Source organism: Cylas formicarius, unplaced genomic scaffold (genome assembly GCF_029955315.1).
Source record: "Cylas formicarius isolate icCylForm1 unplaced genomic scaffold, icCylForm1.1 PGA_scaffold_1__22_contigs__length_36826433, whole genome shotgun sequence".
In the NCBI taxonomy this organism is placed as follows: domain Eukaryota; kingdom Metazoa; phylum Arthropoda; class Insecta; order Coleoptera; family Brentidae; genus Cylas; species Cylas formicarius.
Window position 1 is genome coordinate 23,257,673 of NW_026844264.1, and position 19,646 is coordinate 23,277,318.

General features: G+C 33.3%; 1 protein-coding gene across 1 annotated transcript in view; it reads left to right on the forward strand.

Annotated features, from left to right (window-relative positions):
* Positions 1–19,646, forward strand: part of LOC132697350 (neural-cadherin-like) — a 167,112-nt gene that overhangs the window by 140,094 nt on the left and 7,372 nt on the right. Inside the window, exons 16-18 of the mRNA XM_060662780.1 lie at positions 4,198–4,387; positions 8,131–8,372; positions 18,057–18,260. Of these exons, the coding sequence (XP_060518763.1) occupies positions 4,198–4,387; positions 8,131–8,372; positions 18,057–18,260 (636 nt within the window). The remainder of the gene's footprint in view (positions 1–4,197; positions 4,388–8,130; positions 8,373–18,056; positions 18,261–19,646) is intronic.

Consider the following 19,646-nt stretch of genomic DNA (forward strand, 5'->3'; position numbering starts at 1 on the left):
CCTAGGAAAAAAAAACTATCCACACCCTTTTTCACCTTTTCGATAATTTCACACTTAACCGATATGCAAAGGGTATCAAAATAACGGAAATCACTCTTGAGTCTTTTAAAGTTAAAATTATTATAATAGTTATCTTCATATGAGCCGTTCTGAAAATAACTTTAACAATAAAATATGTTGATATCTAAGTAGTAATCTGTAACTTTTTGAAAAGTATTTATTTCCAAAAATTAACCGACCACCAACCGGCATCTTAAATTACCAGAATTTCACACATTTATAAGAAATGAAATTAATCGAAATTTGTTCACTCTAGAATACGAACAACGCAATGGGTGTGGTAGTGGAAAGCACTCACTTATTTAACAGCACAATCTTCAGTTAACTTTAACAAGTCGCTAAAATACAAGTGCTGAATTTGATGAATCCGAGCACAAAATTTCAGATTCTAAAATATTCCATTTTATTTATTACTTCCTTGATATTTTGTCAGCATTATATGAATAATACTTATTGTAAAAAAAAATAGGAAAATAGGATATCATGAAAGCAAAAAATAAAAGTAACCAATGTCGTAAGGCGCGTCATCCACATTTATCAGTCACGCATAGCGTAGAATTAGCATTTGCAATTAAATTTGCAGTTAATCCGATAAGAAATGACATCTCGCGCGTCGGCCCAATTTCCGGTTGTCGCGTTCAGTTCCCTACAAAATATGCAACTCGCTAGACACGTAATACTCTCTGACATAATTTATTTCTCTATAAGGTGGTTTTGCTCACTACAAAAGCGAGAGCAATGAATTGCGACGCGATTTATGTCTACCTCGCAACAAGACGATATGCAAACAAAAGTATCTTTCCATTGAATTTAGATTGTTGTTTATTTTTTTAATCGTTTTTTTTTATTATTTTAACTATAAACGTTTGACTACTCAATTTCTCTCAAGATCATCGAAAATTTAATTTCCTAACTAGTTGGTTCTCCATAAAAAGGAAATATGGATCTTACTATCATGTAAGCAACCACATGGATTCCACCATTGGGATTTTTTTTGAATAACTGTCTGACTCCCATCACGGAAACTTGGAAACTTGCTGACGATAATCAGATCCTACGAGCATTAAGTTAATGTATCAAAATAGATAGGGTCGGTTACACCGGAATCAGATTGTCTAAGTTGGCCGGCGCATATACATAAATTCTTCACTAGTTTTCATCAAAAATGATTCTTTCCAATGTGGAACAAATTTATTAAGAATATCCGTTTATCTTTTTTTTAGACTGTCCTATTTGGGTTTAACGTCCTCGTAGACCGCGTCAAGAGCTACAATTTTTACACTTACCGTTTGGTAGTAGTAATTGGTTAGTAATGACATTTAAATGAAATGTTAGCTCGTAACACAAGATCAATTGATTCTAATGTTTGCCCAACGTTACAATATTTTCCCAAGATCCTCAAGTCAGTGGTTTACACGATAAAACCAACATTAAATAGCCTATCCATATAACGAATATTATATTCTTATTCTTATAAAGTTTCATAAACGCCCCTTTAGTCACGAGTTTATAAAGATGATAGACAATCAGACGGACAATGTCCAAGCCTCCAATTCCAATCAAATTAACCAATTAAATGTGTTTGATACTTTACTTTTTCTACGGCCCTTAGTTTTTAGATACATTTTTTGCAAAACAACTGACATGACCATCAAAATTGACAAAATTCAAGCCGTAAGGTAACATCTGCATAAACATCCGATGGCTCGCACACCCGTGCGGTAATGTCCGAAATGGCTCGGATCCGTGGGAAACGAAACTCACCTAGTAATATGACACTTTCCGCATGCTAGACCGGTGTATAATTAGGTATTTTACAGAAGAGAGTAGAAAAAAGCAATTGAGTTTCAAGTATGCCACCAATTCCTTTTTAAATTTATCACGATCATTTTATATTTCGAATATTAGCGGGCACTACTTCGTAGGTGCTTATCACCTTGTATGAATCTCCATATTTTAATATATACTATAGTTTCTTTCAAATAACTGAGATTTTTTCTAATGATATGAAGATAGATAAATAAAATATTAATTTAACACTATTAGCTAGGTTACGATCTAAAAAGCAATCCGCTAGGCGGTGCAGGAAAACCATGTTCTGGGCAGTCTACAATTTCACGAAGTCAACTTGTTTTATTTTTGCCGTTTATATTTTCTGAAGCTGTCGATTTGGCCATGTACAGAAAAAGCCACATATTCAGTTTGATCTAGACATCCAGTATTATAAACGGGCTTCCTTTCAATGGTTACCATTTTTAGCGATTCCGATTTGAAAAGGGTTTACATATTATATGGAAATAGGCGGTTAATGATACGCTGACATTGACGAAGGTATGTGGGCGCAATGGACGCCCGTAGACAAAAGATAAAGAATAGGATTCCCGTTCGCAGGTACGTGAATGCGAAACGAGATAAAAGCCGGTGGGCAATGGCCCGACAAAATGACAAATTCCCCACGGTGCTTTGCTCTAACGTTTAGTTTCGAAGTAAGTGGAAGCAGACCTAATGAATTCCGCTCCAACAAAGGTGTCAAACTAAAGTTACGGTAGAGTTGAAGCTAATGAGTAAATATATTTGCATTCTCTCAACCTTTGACGTCGGTAGGGTTGCACATATAAACCGCGTCCATCTATTGCCGTCGGGGTTAATTTTTATTCGAAATAGTTCGTGCGGAAAGTCGCTCGGAAAACGGAGTAGCCGATCGCAACATTTTTGCTAGTAATATTTGTTTAAAAACTGTAAAAACCAAACGATACTTAAGCTCTGGCGATTAATTTCAAGTTCAAGAAACAGCATCAAAAAAGAATGTCAGATAATATGAAAATGCTGAAATTTGCGATGCCGACCAAAGAAGCTGGCGACAATACTGGTCGTGAGACGTGGTGTGAAGAAGACTGAGAAAAGACTCTTAGTAGTGGTAGGAGCGAAGGTCGCTTGAAAGCAAAACCGCTGGTGTCGGATGTGGGGTCGGATGCATGTTCAATTGAATAAACCTTGAACCATTTTAATCTTCATTGATTTTAATCGTGCATTACACCAATTTTAGAATCATTAAATGGTATTTCCAATGGGGTGGTTTTATGAGCACAGCTTAATTTGATCCCCTCTTAAATCCCTGTTTCTACTAAGATTCCTCTCCTCGAAAACGAAGTATACGGGATACAATATTTTCAAAAATTGTCAATACAATTTTTGTGTTATATTTACAAAATTTTAGTAGTAACTTAGTAGATTAGATGACATAATAGGAAGTCAGTTGCCTACGCCTGGTTAGAGCATAATTGGGTGTTTTATATTAGGGAGTTGAAGAATTATGCTTAAAAAAAGTTACGCTGAAATCGGATTCACAACTTTGAGCCGTGTATTTCTTAACAAAGACTATGAATCGTTTTTTTTTGCGATTACTGCGCCACCTACAGAGAATCCAAAAGAAAACTTCTAATAAAATGTGACGTTTTTTGTAGTATAAAAAGCAAATCTGTAATAAAAAATGGGAGTTTGCATTTAAAGATTTCAAAGTTGTCATGTTTGAATGTTATTGAATAATTTTTTATTTAGTATTTAAAAGCATTTTGGTTTATTGTGTAATTCTCGAGATGTTCGACCGTTCCCATACTTTGTGGACACCTGATATATATTCTGTAAACTTGAACAATACTGATCGTGTAAAATGATGTGAGAGCGACTGGCAGTTTTCATGCCTGTCACTGTGAGGGTTACATAAAAGCGTAGCCGTTGGTGTCAGGTGTGGGGTCGGGTTCAGGTTTAATCGTCTTTGAACGATAGTCTTTAATTATCTTGATTGATTTGGTTCTTGCATTATTATTCAATTACTATTCTTGCATTATTATTCAATTACCAGCATTACTAGCATTAATTAATAATTGTGTTTTTTATTCGCAATGCGGTGGTTATATTAGAATAACTTTATTGGATGTTGCCGCCCGCAAAGTAACTTATATTTATTTATTTCTTCTTCTTTAGCTCATTATAGTTTTTAGTAATCCCGGCTACTACTAGGATTTCACTTGAAAACGAAGCACGCCTGGTGCCATATTTTGAAAAACTAAAAGGACTATTAGAAATTGCTCCACAACAAATATCGTCGTAAAACTCATGGTCAGTATTCCGTTATAGGTTGTCTAGACGACATAAGATTAGAAGGCAAGCATCTTCCATTACCACCTGCCATGAACGGAACCCAATGGGGCCAAGCCACGATGGCCCGAAATCTCGAAAGGAACTGCCCTTCAAACAAGCCTTGCGCGAACGTCCTCTGCCCGGAACCTTTCGAGTGCGTCGACTTGTGGAACGACTATGAATGCACGTAAGTTTTAATTTTTGTTGAGATGTTCGGAAATGTTTAGATGCCTAGGGGAAGTAGCATAAACTCTCCGATCGCCTGTTGCAGGCCATTGCTTTCTGCTAATGAATTTGTGAAAAAAAAAGATTACTTATTTATGTCCTAGAACAAGATAAATTTAATCAATAGAATCTAACCCTTTAAATTCAAAACAAAACGTTTTCATAGTTTCGTAGCTTTGTAACAGTTATTCCTGTGGCAACGAGGCCTAACAATAGAATAACCGCGTCAGTATTAACTATTATATTTTTCAAAGAAACAATAAATGTTGACCCCTAAAAACGGCATCCATTTTGCATAATTTAATATTTGTCCTAGATTCTTAAACATCCGCTTCAATTTTAGCTCACTTAAAACTTAAAACAGTTCATATTCAACTTGTTTTTCTGTAGTTTCTTTGAGAAAACTCTGTAGGAAAACAAAGCAGCCATGATAAAAATATTTGGATAGATCCGGATTGTTGCCGAAATAAAGTATCCGAGAGTAAAAAATTATGTCTACTACTTCCTCTAGCGCTCAATGGTATTTAATAAAAGCTAAATTGCACTTTGTCGCTTAATAGCGAGAGAAGTTGATTGCTCGCTAAGCGAAAATTACAAGCCAATTTTAATGGTGTCTGCAATTTAAGTTTTAATTTCAATTTAATCCGAATGATGTTGGTTTTTATTGAACGAGTCGGTGGACATTGAAGATACTTTTTCCACAAAATGCACCAAAATGATTAAATCTATATTAATACCTGCTGGAATATTTATGGCGTTAATTTACATTTTGGCATAAATTCGATTCAATTCTGTTCAATCAATGAACGCTATTAAATGGATTTTATTATTCAGTTGAAAAAAATAAATAAAAACAATTTTGCAATGTCACTAACCCAACAATTGTTTGGGGTTTTCAACGATTCTATTAATTCTCGAAAATTTTTAGCAATAACCCTGTATCTGCAGTTACAAAATAGATAAAATCCATTCGGTGATGGAAAACTCCATCAAGCAGAATCGATTCAAATACCACTCCATCGGTGATCACCATTGGGATATCCGCAATTAACAGTAAGCATAAATTAGAATCCCTTTGAAGGATATTATTTAAGAAATAATTTAAAAATAAATAAATAAATAATTTAATAAAACTCAAATTATATCTTATGGGATATCCTACAGAAAATGACTACCTTTTTTGTGTGTCAAATCCATATTATACATATAAGAATGAGAGTATGTTTCATTTGATTTTTGAAAGTTGGTAGCTATTATTAAACAATTACATTTTGGATGTTTATTTTTTCTTTTGAAATATAGCGGCTACAGAGGAAATTATGTTTTAGTTTTTTTGGTTATTGATAGTTAACAAAAGTCTATAAAATATTATTCTTTTATATATCGTTATAACTAACAAATAAAAGAAGTTATAACAAAAGAAATACATATGACACGTTTCAGGTTGTCTTGCAATAATTTGCAATAACAATAAATAATAATAATAATAATAAATAATTGCAAGGCTTCGCAGATTTTCTCTAATTTGTATGCGCTAGCAGATACGGTTTCCGATATATCCCAGTGATGAGCACAAAAATATTGCCCATCTTTTGTGAGAACAAATTCAATGAAACCAGTATGTCAATGTTTTATATTCCGTAAATAGCTATTCGGTAAAACGAAAAAAATCGTGTTGGTTCTACAGAAAAAACCAGCAACATTCAAATTTAAAATTGCACCATAGTTGCATTTAATATTGCAATCCACTCAAACACGCTATACCAAATTACACAAAGTGTACACAAGCTTTGTTTTAATTGTGACGGCACTGAGTATTTTACCATTATTTTAATTTTAATTTGTTTTGAGTTAGCTCACTGACTTCCATTAATCGAAAAGTTGCTTCGCAAATGCATTGACCGTGTCAATATCTCGGGCTTTATTAAAAGTTCGGTCGCAACGTAACAAATAAGACAATACGCGGAAATGAAAGTCGTCCTCATCTCGTGATATTCTTTTATTTCCCCTATCTATTCCATTCTCATTTCAAAATCAAGACTAATAATTGTTTTTCAAACAAGACAACGTTTTGATTGGTTCAGTCTTGCGTTTGGATAGACGACTGTTTTCTTTTAATTATGCTTTTAGATACTTTTGATTTGACCGGGCGAGCTACTTTTTAATTGCTTTCCTCTCTCGACATTGATTTCCTCCGGCTGAAAGGTTTTTGTTTAAAACTGAATAATTTTCGCATTGCAAAGACAAAGACCCGAGTTCGCCAAAGCAAAATTTTAGTGTTCGGCTTTTCCATTTATTAAATCATGTTTATTTTCCATCCTAATGTTGAACGAGAAAAGTTTTTATCAACCGATTTTAGCGTTGCATCCGCGTACTCTAATGAAAAGTAATTTGCGTTGTTGAGATTTTTGTTTGGATATTTTTGCTACTCTATTCGTTTTGAGTGTTTTTTTTTCATATGCACTGTTTATTTTTTATTAACAAACTAACTAAAACATTAAATACACGTGAGACATAACAAACTAACGTAGAAATGTAGTCATAATGCATGCTGGTAATATAGAGACTCTGTTGTATCTTTCTATATGTATCAATGCTTCCTCTATAATTAATTGGGTAGTACCCTAGTTATATGCTTGGATTGCAAAGACGGCTTTAATATATCGATTTGTATCAAAAAACATGGACGTAAATCGAAACAAATCTGCCTTAAGTTAAGTTTAAATGAATGCATTAAATTAAATCATCAAATCAATAATTGTTCTATATAATATACAGTTTGGTGCAGAAAGTTTGAATCAAACGATTTTTGTTAATATAAATTTAAACCGATAAAGTTTGCGCCTATTCGGAAATATTTTAACACACAGTGTAGAGCAAAAAGTGTGCAAAAAATAAATTAGCCTTATTTCCAAAAATTTGCATTAAGAAAAATTTGATATACAGTTTTTAACAGTTCAAGCAAATTTCCTACAGTGACATATGATATTTGCATAAGTGACTAGTTTTACAAATTTATTCTGGATAGATAAATAGAGCTTGTTTTTAAGTTCGCTAGCTTTTCTGAAATACATTTCATATCTGTCACAAGTATTTTTAATTTAATTAAATTTTAAACACCTAAAGGCTTTCCTCGCCTTTTCATTTTCTAAATATTAAACGATACTCCACTCACCAATAACGGATTTTTAGCACTTAACATGAGCATTATATTGCTTTTGATTTTTATTACCATAATAATTGTATATTTTTATAGACTTCGAATTTATAGGATATTGAAAATCTTCTTAGATTCATTTGATTGATTTTCTTCACCGCTCAATCACAAATTATAATTCATCCAAAAAGACTTACTTTGCCAAAAAAGCTTTGCAATATAGATAATATTAAGTAAGTGGTATGAAATCTAGCAAACAATATCAGTCACGACATAAACAAGTCCGGCACAGTATATAAATTAAAATCTTACTGATCCCTATAATACATTTTTTGAATGTTAGTTTATTTTACTATATATTATATAATACAAAATATTATATAATACAAACAACTTTTTTGAAAGTTTTAGTGAGAAAAAATTTGCCATTATACAAATAACAATACAAAATGAATTAACAACTCGAACCCTCTGGTTGACTTTGCGCTATATTTATTGATAGAATATAACATTCGTATGGACGCTATTTCTATTTAACAAAATATTAGCTGCGGAGAGGGGCGAGTTATGTCGCCGGACAGCAAAGATTGCACGGACAAGGACGAATGCTTAGACTTGCCCTGTCTGCACGGAGGGACCTGTATCAATTTGGAGCCCGATCTGCGGTACCGCTGCGAGTGTCCCGATGGTTTCTGGGGCGAAAACTGTGAATTAGTCCAAGAGGGTCAAACGCTCAAACTTAGCATGGGCGCGTTGGCGGCAATTTTGGTGTGCCTGCTCATCATTTTAAGTGAGCATTAGAACCGGAGCCGTTCATTTGTATAATGATAAATATTGGGAATTAGATAATGAGCATGCGTTGAATAGACGTAGACGTAGGATGCATGTGTGTGTATTTTCCAATCGAAGCTTACATAATAGTATTAATCTGATTTATTATACGAAGCTTCATACTTTGCACTCCATTGATCACCATTAATTGTTTCAGTTAACTTATCAAAACACTAAAATTATTTTCGTACTAGCAAAAAACTACGCAATATTTGTGACGTTGTATGTATATATAAACATTGTCAGAAACGAATGTCGTAGCAGGCACCATTTCTTCCCTCCACATTAGAAAATCCACGAATATATTTCCACGCGGAGTTTCAGTTAACTTATCAAAACACTCCATATTTGTGACGTTGTGCAAATATATAAACATTTTCAGAAGTGTGCTTTTAAACCTATTAGTGACACTATTTGCTATAAAAGAATATTCCTTCCACATTGGAAAACCCACGAATATATTTTCGTACGTTTCTATTTAATTGTAATATGTACTAATATAATAATAATAATAATAATCATAATAATGGTGGCTTAGCAAGTTTTGGAATTAATAAAGACTTGTTTGTAAACATAGATCGAACAGACCAAACAGTTAATTGATAATTAGGTTCGAAAGCCTAAAAACATATTATGTTCAAGGAGACAAGACAAAATAAGTCAAAATCGGCAACCAACACGAACAAATGAATGGTGCACATATTAGTACCAGACGTTCTATGATTTGGTTCAGCCAATGACGTTCTACGTTTGGAAATATCAAAGGTTTCAGTTTATGAGCTGCTGTGCGATATTACCATATATATAGGCTACCTATTAAACTTGACAAAATTTCCAATAATTTTAATAGCGCTATATGGGGTTAATGGATAGAATTACGCGAACATCTTCTGGGAATTGTTAAAAAACTTGGGTTAGGATGAGGTTAATTTTTTTCATAAGCCTCGTAAACCACAAATCAGATTGCGCTGAGTCTATAAAATGAAAATAACAAATAATTAATATCAGACCAACTAAAAATAACATTTTAACTATAAAAGGTAGCTAAAACAGAGACAATGTATGTGTTCAATTGATCTGTAGTTACATACCTATATTTTACAGAATAATAGAAATAAATTAACATTTTATTGAGTATCCACGACGTTGGGAAACTTTTAGTTCTTCCAACCTACGGGTTGCAGAAATTTTACTTATGATTTCAAGGTCCTCATTAAGTTATGCCGCAACCTGATCAATATGATTTAATTTGAATGATCGATATGGATATGGACAGCATAAACAGAGCCTGGCCCTAAGATTCTATCCTAAACCACCCCTTTTCTTTCGACACATAGCTCTAGTGCCTCAATAGTCAATGTGACACTTTGATCCCAGTTTCAAAAAGTTTCCAAAAAATTAAAATGTTGCATTACCTAGACCAAAATATCTTGCACGTGGCACAGTCATTTTGTCCAAAGTTTTGTGTAATCCAATAGAATTAGTTAAACATGTTGTCACTATTGTCACACGATCTAATCAACAATAATCCAAAGTGAGGAATCACAAATTATATGTTAACTGTCACTATTCCTAATTCCTAATGGACAATTAATGCTGGTGTCTTAAAATTGCATTTTTGTATTAAACGGCGATCTTTAAATATTGTTTGCAAAAAAAATATATTTTATTAGAAAATAAATTCGGTACTAAGTTTGTTCCGAACCAAAAAAAAACGGATCAGGAAAGAGAATAAAGTTTAACACTGGATATTGTTGCGCCCCGAAAATCATTTTCACACAACTGATATTTATTCTCTTGTTGATTTATGAAGGCAACCATTAAAGATCGGATGGAAAAAACTAATATATGGCGCAATCATAATATTGTGATTCAAATGGGATGGCCATATACTTTGTTTTGATTAATAACCGAACGAGAACGGTTATAATTTTAGCATTGAATTATTGCAGATTTATGACCGAATCAGCAGTGGGATTATTAATAGCTGTAATAAATGCGTGATAGAATAATTGGTTGCTTTTGATAGAATTAATAACGAATTAGATTTACGTACGTTTCCAAGAATTATTTTTTACTCGTTTAGTTGGCGTGTTTAGATAACGGGTTGTGGCAATCTGTAACCTATTCTGTTCTGCTTCGTTTTGATTTCAGCTGCCATTTTGATTTAGCTATAATTAGTTTTGAAGATTTGACAAAATGACTTCATTCGATTCCTTCAGAATTATTTTTTCTACTTTTCTCAAACAAGACCACTTCCAGCGTTTTTTTAACTGGGAAGTGGTGAACTAAAGACTCATAGTTGACTCGTTTATATTAGACTGTACATCTATTATCTATTATACCCGGCTAATTATTATTCATACGTGTTGGATTATCAGCGTTTTGAAGGTGCACCACAAATGAGATCATGGAACACTGCGTGTATGAAATAAAAAGCAAGTTAACAGAGACAAACGCAACTCTGCTTATTATCGTATTGGCCCCAATCCAAATGCACCACGAGATTTTTAATCGACAACTCAGCGCTAATATGATCGTATCGTATATCATGTTTTTAATTGAATAAACAGCCGAGCACCACATGAAAATGCGTTTTTGTTATTTTTGTCCGCGGTAAACCCCTATGGTCAACATTAACGAAATGTTCGGGTTTTTCAATGTGGATCAGAAATTAAACACTCTCGAAATAATCAGTTGTACAGGGCGTTTGGTACATATTGTATAAATAGCAGAGATTATTTTGAGCCGATGTCACCATTACTTGCATAGATTTGGAGATAACGGCTTTTTTCTAAATAATTTAAAATAATTAAATTAAATTAAAATTGTTATAAACTAATTTTATTAGACTTATATGCACTTCATCAAAAGATACATAAGAAAAGCCAAATAATTTTATGAATTTATGATTAAGCAATGTCTATAAAAAATACATTTTTCTACTCCAGCCTGTAAAATACTTAATTACACACCGATCTAGCATGCGGGAAGAGTCACTTTACCACGCTAGTTCCGTTTCCGGCGGATCCCAGCCACTTGGGACATTTCCGGGATTTTACAGCACGGGTTTGGGAGCAATCAGATGTTTTCGAAGATATTTCTCACGCCTTTAATTGTGACATTTGTCAATGCTGACGGTCATGCAAGTCATGTTATTTTGCGAAAATATACCCCAAAACTAACGGTCGTAGAAAAAGTATAGTATGCAACACGTTCGGTAAACTTTTTAAGTCACCCGCTTATTAAACACTCGCTCCGCTTGTGTCAAATAAACTCGTAGTTCAAATCCCGTTACCGCACTTGTTGCATAATGTACTAATTAAATATAAAATTAAATAAAATCTAATTTTGAACCGATGTATTTCTTCATAGATAATAATCATAATTTCATAATATTATTATTTGTATTTTTTTGTATAGTACATCCTCGTTACTAAAAAAAAAATAAATAAAACTATCGAGAGCTGCTATCTCTAAAACAGTGAGACTTTGAAGCAAATATCAATTCTGGATTCTGTGAAAGAAATTATCCGTTGATAATTCAATTTATCTATGATTAAGTATTTCTTACTTTTTAGAATAAAAATTAATTTTCATTTTCGGTTAGTTTATGATTAAACTAAATAAATCTTCCAACGCAGGGGCCTGAGATACTTTCAGGAAAATTGGAATGAAGTGATATTTTCAGCAGAAATTAATTTTTATTTCAAAACGTATTAGTTCAGGGAAACTTAAATAAAATTCGATTATCTTCTTTCATGAAATCGTAAAAATAAGAACTCACTGCAATTTCCTCAAAAATTAATTTTCGCTATTCTATATCATATTGCATCATTTAGAATGGCGAAAATTAATTTTTATTTCAAAACACTGAAAGAAATAAAGGTTTTTTTTTTCGTTCGAGATCCATTCTCCAAATTATTTCTAGTAGCGATCTATTTATCACATTTTTTACCAACATTTTTATGGAAACTTTCATTTTCATATTGCTACACTTAATAATAAATACAACCAAGAATGAGGGGATATCTGAGAAAAATTATACAATTATACCAAGTGAATAAAATCCCTCCTCTAACTTAATATTTGATGCGAGATATGAAGACGTATTTAAAAAAAAAATAAAAAATAAAAATAAGCTTTTATGCAAAGTATGAAGTGTCCGAAGCCACGCGCATTTCACAAACCAATTCCCCACCGCAATAGCCTGCGTTCATATCACCATATTATACAACAAAATACCAGTGCCGGCGCAAGTAAATCTTAAAAACTTAACGTGGTAAGTAAATCCCTTGTGTTCCGGATAATCAGATGCCCGCAAGGTTCCCGCATTAACGAAGGCACCTGCGTTAACGAAAACGAATGCCTCTGGTTGCCTTGCATTAATGGAGGTATATGCCGGGACCACGACCCACCGAGGAGGTACACCTGCTTATGCCCTGTGGGCTACACAGGGGACCACTGCGAATTGGAATTTTCTTCTGCGGGTGCTATCATGCCGTCGAAAGATTTCATTTTAGTTGTAGTGTCGTGTCTGTCGATACTATTGGGTGAGTACTGTGGGAATGCTTTTATATTTTTATACATTTTTCCAAGATTCTTCGGTATGTTTTTGCCACGAACATGGCTGCATGCTCGTTATTTGTGAATTTTATGCCGTTTGTACGCAGAATAACGAGTCTTGCAATTTGACTGTCACTCTGAATCAGTAAAAGATAAAGAGGATCGCTAATCCGTAAATATTAAAAAGTAAATTGAGTCATAAATTTAAAAAAAAAAACTAGTTGATTTGTTTGAACCAATATTAAATTCCATTAAAGTACAGTGCAACCTCTTTAATCCGAACGCCTAATTGTAAGACCCAATCCATATTATTAAATTGTCCGGATTAAAGAATATACAACAAAAAATATCTGTATAAGTTTTTACATTATAAAAATGTATGTATAATAAATTGTAATGTACCTTATGAATGTTATTTTAAAGAACAAAAACAAACCTAAAAAATGATACATTGTTTCCTGAAACTGTAAAAAAAAATGTAATTTTTGTTAGTTTCTTATTTTTAAATGCCGCATCTTGAGCTTGATTTGTTAATTCCTGCAAGAACAAGATTCGATGTTCGGGAACCTTATTTTGTATTGCCCAAGCAACAACACGAAACATGGAGTTTTGGAAATATCGTTGGAGTTCTCATCAGAATCTTCTACAACGTATCCAATTATACTAGCTTCAGTCAATGCGTCGCTGATTTAAAGCAATTAGCGACGCATTGACTGAAGCTAGAGACTCTTCATTCGTTAAGCTCTGATCATTTTTTTTACCTAACTCCCTAATCTCTTGCAGATCATTTGGAATCTCCTTGGTGTCCGAATCTCAAATTTGTCTTACTAAGCGCGCCAACGGAATGTCGTCTTCTTCGTCACTATCATCAACATTTGGAACCAAAATTTTACTCCAAGATTTTGTAATTAAGCCATTACCCATATTCTACCAAGCCTCGTTCAAAGAGAAAACAACGTCCTTCAGTGCTATATTATTCAATGCTTGCGTAATATCAGAATCAGTCGCAACAATTTCTTAAAGCAACTTCTTAAGATAAAATAGTTTTATAGCCACAGGTATTGCATCAGGATATAAAAGTGATTCGTTCTTTGCTAACTTTTCGTCCTAAATCAAATTTTTCTCCTGAATGTACTAAGGTTTTATTTGGAAGAACTCTCCATGAAAGCCCACATTCACCAGCATGATATACTTGATGGGGAGTTAGGTTTTTTTTCCTTCATTATACCAGCAAACTTTTCCACAAATGGCAAAACTGCATCATAGTCGCTTAAAAGTGATCCTACGTAAACTGTTAACTGCCGGATACCAAATCTTTTCTTGAATTTATCAAGCGATTTTCTTTAAAATTGTATTTTTTTGTTATTTCTTTTTAGAAGAACTTCTCACGTAGAAGTTCCTCAGAAATTGGTGTACCTGTAAAAAAAGCTGGGAATTGTTTCAAAAATGAATCGCAAGATTTGATATACTGCCGGGATCTATGAAGTTAAATAAAGTTGTTTAAAAAAGGAAAAATCTGATATTCTATAACGATTAACCAAAATAAAATTTACCTTTTGTTCTTTCCCGACAGAACCACCTAAATAACGACTTTTCGATTTTAGGATTTGCACTGATTTTTGCGTTATATGAGCTACTGTAGCTTTTGCGATCACATGCTTTATAGTAATGCTTGAATAACTCGTACCGACATCAATATCTTTTATAACTTGGACTTTTTAAATCTAGTGTTACGTGCTCTCTTTTTGGTACTGCACAACACCTAAGATTCCTACAACTATGCACTTTTGCCCTCAATGTTACGAAATAAGATGGTAACGCGCTGCGGGCTTTTTCAGGTTGTTTCCTATAACATTCGGACTTTCGCATCACGACATTGGCGTTAGGATTATTGTAATTCGAATTAGCGTGGGTTCGGATTACCAAGGTTGCACTGTAGTTCTAGAATTAGAAAATGTATCAACAAACCCACAGGAGATATACTGACTGTTGTCAGCAAAAATGTGATTCAGCACTCGGGTTGGACATGTGTCCATATAAGATAAACCTTACGAAGAAAAGATATTGCTCTATTAAAAAATTGACCATTTTTTATTAAAATAATTGTATGTTTGTAGAATGATAGACCTCAATTCACAATTCACAAAAGTTTTGTAGCAAAATTTACATCGTACATCAAAAATTTGAAATTTTAATTTTATGGCCTATCAGTGCTAAAACTTTGTAATGCAATACCAGTCTGAAATTCATTCATACAGCGCTACCATTTCATATACACAATTGCAATTGAAAAAGGTCACATCCTTTTTATTTCAACATTTGTTCTTAAGTTTGATTAGTTTTAGTTATCATATTGGTAAAATTTGAAATTTCAATAGATTAATTCAGATTCGTTTCCTGCTGGGGGATCTTTTATAAAAGAAATAACTCAATTACTTGATCCTTCGGCAGTTACTCATTTAGTAATTTCTACTTCTACCAAGCTTCAATTTAAACAAGATGAATGAGAAAACAGTAGATAATTAGCAATGTTATCTCCCATCCCATATGCCCGTACGCCTAAAACTGTAGGTTATAAACAAATTTGCCTGCAGCGGCTAACAGTTGCGCCTACAGCCGCTGCCCTGGTTTGTACAGTTTCAAATGGATGCCCACGCTGCAGCGGCTGCTGTTCGACTGCTGGCGAAGCAGTCGAGCGCCTGAAATCGTAGTGACTAGGGCAAAAAATGGCGCCATTTACATCAAATGATGAAATTTTGATGAACGAAATACAAAAATATCCCGTAATTTATGATTATGAAGACAACAATTACAATAATTTTGTTAGTAAAGAAAATTGTTGGATAAAGGGAGCTAAAAATCCAAAAAGAAGATTAGTATCATATTGTAAACAAATTTATGCTATTTTAATGGTTAAATCAAAATCTATACGATGAGTATCAATGCGAGGATCAATATTACTTTCGAGAGTTATTATATTATTATTTAATTTATTATATTTAATATATTAATTAATTTTTAGTTTATTTATTTATTCTTAAAAAAATTTTACTTGCATAATTATTTTTCTTACCTTCGTGACAGAGCCAATTTTTCTTCGGATGTGATGGGATATTTAACAAAATTTGGAAAAATTGGAATTGATCCGGATTCAATCGGAAAAATTCCCTAAACTTTTTTTCATCTTCTTTTAGATGATTATTTATTAATAAATGAAAATAACCTTCCACGCGTCGCCTTTTAAGCATATCATCTAGTTTACAGCTTTTTCTAGATAACATTTGGTAAAATTCTTCTTCATCTTCCTCTTCTTCTGATAAAATTAATGTTATCCAATCGTCGTAATCCATATTTTTTAATAAACCCCGCGAAATTTAAAAAGCTAGAGTCCGCAGTCAACTGCTGCCTAGAACTGCGTTCACGGAAAACATTTTCATCGCGGCTGCATCTGCCGCGGCCCGCGTCTCTAGTCGAATAGCTCGAGTAGCACCACTGAAATCGCACCGTTAGCCCTATTTCAAACCAATTTCAAAATTTTCAAAAGCACCAAGTCTTATTCATGTACTATGCAACCAACAAAACTAACTATAGTTTTCACAAACTTAATGAAAATATCTATAGCTATCCTTAATGGTGTGTTCTAATCACCGTTTCAGACCTTTGGCTGTTTGAATAAAACTGAACATTTTCCACGCCTTTTCCGAAGAGCAAAAATTTCGTTAGAGGAAATGGCGAACCGTTAGACTTAATCTCGGCTTTGTTTTATTTAATATTCGCGAGTTTCTCAAGAAACTTACCGAGAGTTTAAAATTAAAACTTCTAGTGACAATGTTAGCTTCTTAGCGACGCTAATTTGTTTTCGCTTTGAAACTTAAATTACCGACCACGCTCTACAAAGTAGTAATCATTTCTGAGGAAGGGAGTAATTAAATTTTAACAAGGTTTGTCTTAAAATTCGCGATTTGGGGCTAAGAGTGAACACCGCTTCTGTATACGATACGGAACCTGCGATAAACTTTGCGATGAACTTAGGAGAGCAAACGCCTATTTGCTCAAGTTTTTAGGGTATATGTGGGGAGGTTATAATTAAATGCCGTTGAGACCGGTAATTGGCTCTTTTTGGAATGTAATTTAGACGTACCTGCAAAGAGATCGACTTTCAGCTGTAATAAGTTTCTATGTTGACTTTTGAGAATGCAACTTTCAAAAATGCTAACGGCAGTGTTGTGTCAAAAATATTGTAACGATTGAGTTTCTTTAGTATACACTCAATATTAATTTTAGTTGTAAGGTTTGACAGTCATATCCTCCCCTCTGCACCATCAAGGAGGTCATTTATCAATATGGGTATCCATCTATTTATTTTTATTTAATATAATATTTTCATCATGTCCAAACGGTTTTCAATTAGTTAGAATCACAATGTTGTGGACCAGCATTATATTAAGCATGAATATTCGAGATGTACACAACGTTGATTAATTCCTCATTTTCTATTCGAATAATAAACATCGTGTTTCTATTCATAAGTGGGAAATTTATTTATATATCTATATATCTATGTATGTATTTACGTATGTATGTATGTATGATGTATGTATGTATGTATGTATGTATGTATGTATGTATGTATGTATGTATGTATGTATGTATGTATATATGTATGTATGGATGTATGTATGTATATATCTATGTATGGATGTATGTATGGATATATCTGTGTGTATGTGTGTATTTATGTATAATACATAGCAAATATTTCGAGCGACTTCCGTACGTGAAAAGCCATTCATGTAAGTAGAAATAAGTATTGGTAGATACATTGTATGCCAGTACAACAGGTAGCGTAAACAATAAGATCAATGAAGTTATTTAATTACTACACAGTTTTGTATGGGATGAGCAAATTTTAAGCGAAATAATAATTTTGAAAATATGTTCAAACAAGAGTTCAAAGCGTTCGCGGACTAATTCTGAATATTAAAAATTATCTCTGCATGCATATCATCCATGATATTAAGGTTTTGAATTAATTCGTGTCCGCTATCGTATGCCACAAATAAATTTCCTTTTTCAGTTCTAGTATTAGTGTTCGTGGTATATAACCGAAGGCGTGAAGCCCACATCAAATACCCGGGCCCAGACGACGATGTCCGGGAAAATATTATCAACTACGACGACGAGGGAGGCGGCGAGGACGACATGACAGCATTCGACATTACACCCTTGCAGATTCCCATTAACGGACCCCATCCGGAGATTGATCCGAACAAAATTGGATGTGAGTTAGAACATTTGTGTTATTCGTTTATATTCCCCGTTTTTAATCTAATGCATTTTTATTCTCGGCAAAATGGACGTGGGAACATGGTTTTACCAATTCATAAAAAATAATAGTAATAAACGTTTCATACAAACAATGAAAAACAGAAGAAAAATAGTATATTATGTAAGTTTGCAACGCCACTTTGGACACAAATTTAATTTCGCACGAGCGGTGCGATTGTTTAATAAACGAATGATTGAAGACGTTTACCAACATGTCGCACACTTTTTATGCGACCATTAATATTTGGGAATATTTTTAAAGAAATAGTAGGATGTATGACGTGACATAACAAACTAAAACTTACAATCGCCAAAATACTATCAGAGAGGCCGAGGATGGCCTCAGATCTTCCAACTCCAATTGCGCAATTTTTTGGGTTTTATGAAAATTGTTATTAAATTTTCCTCGCCAGACGCCGGAAAAATTAACCCAATTAAATAAATACAAAAAAATACTATCAGCAGACAGCAGGCCATTTAAAAAATATGATATGAAAATGAGGTCCTCACACAATTTTTATGCTTCAGCTTAGTTTGTCAGTATATTCTTAATTTCTTTTATCTTCAGCTGACACTGTGCGAGAAATATTTCTCAAACTCTTTCGTAAAGGAAATTCCATTTTTCTGATATAAGGCAACGTGCGGCCGAAATAGCAATTTCAAGGAGTGCAGTAATAATTCTTCTTCACTGTTGTTTGTTTCCATTTTAATTATTTTCTAAATAACTGCGCCACTTCGGTAAGTTGACAGAAAACAATAACACGGTATTTTCATAGAAACAGAAATATAGAAGCTATTTCGCCACATAACTTTTTAATGGATAATAATGTGTTCATTTTACAAACAAATATTTTTCAATACAGCTGTAGAAAAACTACTGTATACAACGTGGTTGCCTAAATAGCTGTTATCTATGAATAATAATAAAATTCAAGGTTTGTGCAAACATTTTCGTTGATAACTTGCGTGCCTCCCCTTAAATCTATTCTCCGCATTGCTTCAAAGGATATCACATATTCTATTTTAATATCTCAAATATATAACTGCATTTAGATTCAGTCTTTTAAATCTAATCTAATTATTGACAGGATTACTTGAGTCACCTTCTGCCCAATAAAAAATAAATATTAGTACCTGACTCTGTATCGGACAAAAGAGTAGGTGTGTAGGAAAATTTGAAATTCGAGGCTGCCGCTCAGATATCACAACTTTCACAACTAGGCGAATTTTTAAAATAAGGTATTTTTTTGAAAATGTAAATTCATTGAAAATATCATTTTTGTCTCTTTAAACAGGGTAATAACTAATTACAAATAACTATCAAATTAAGCTTTTGATA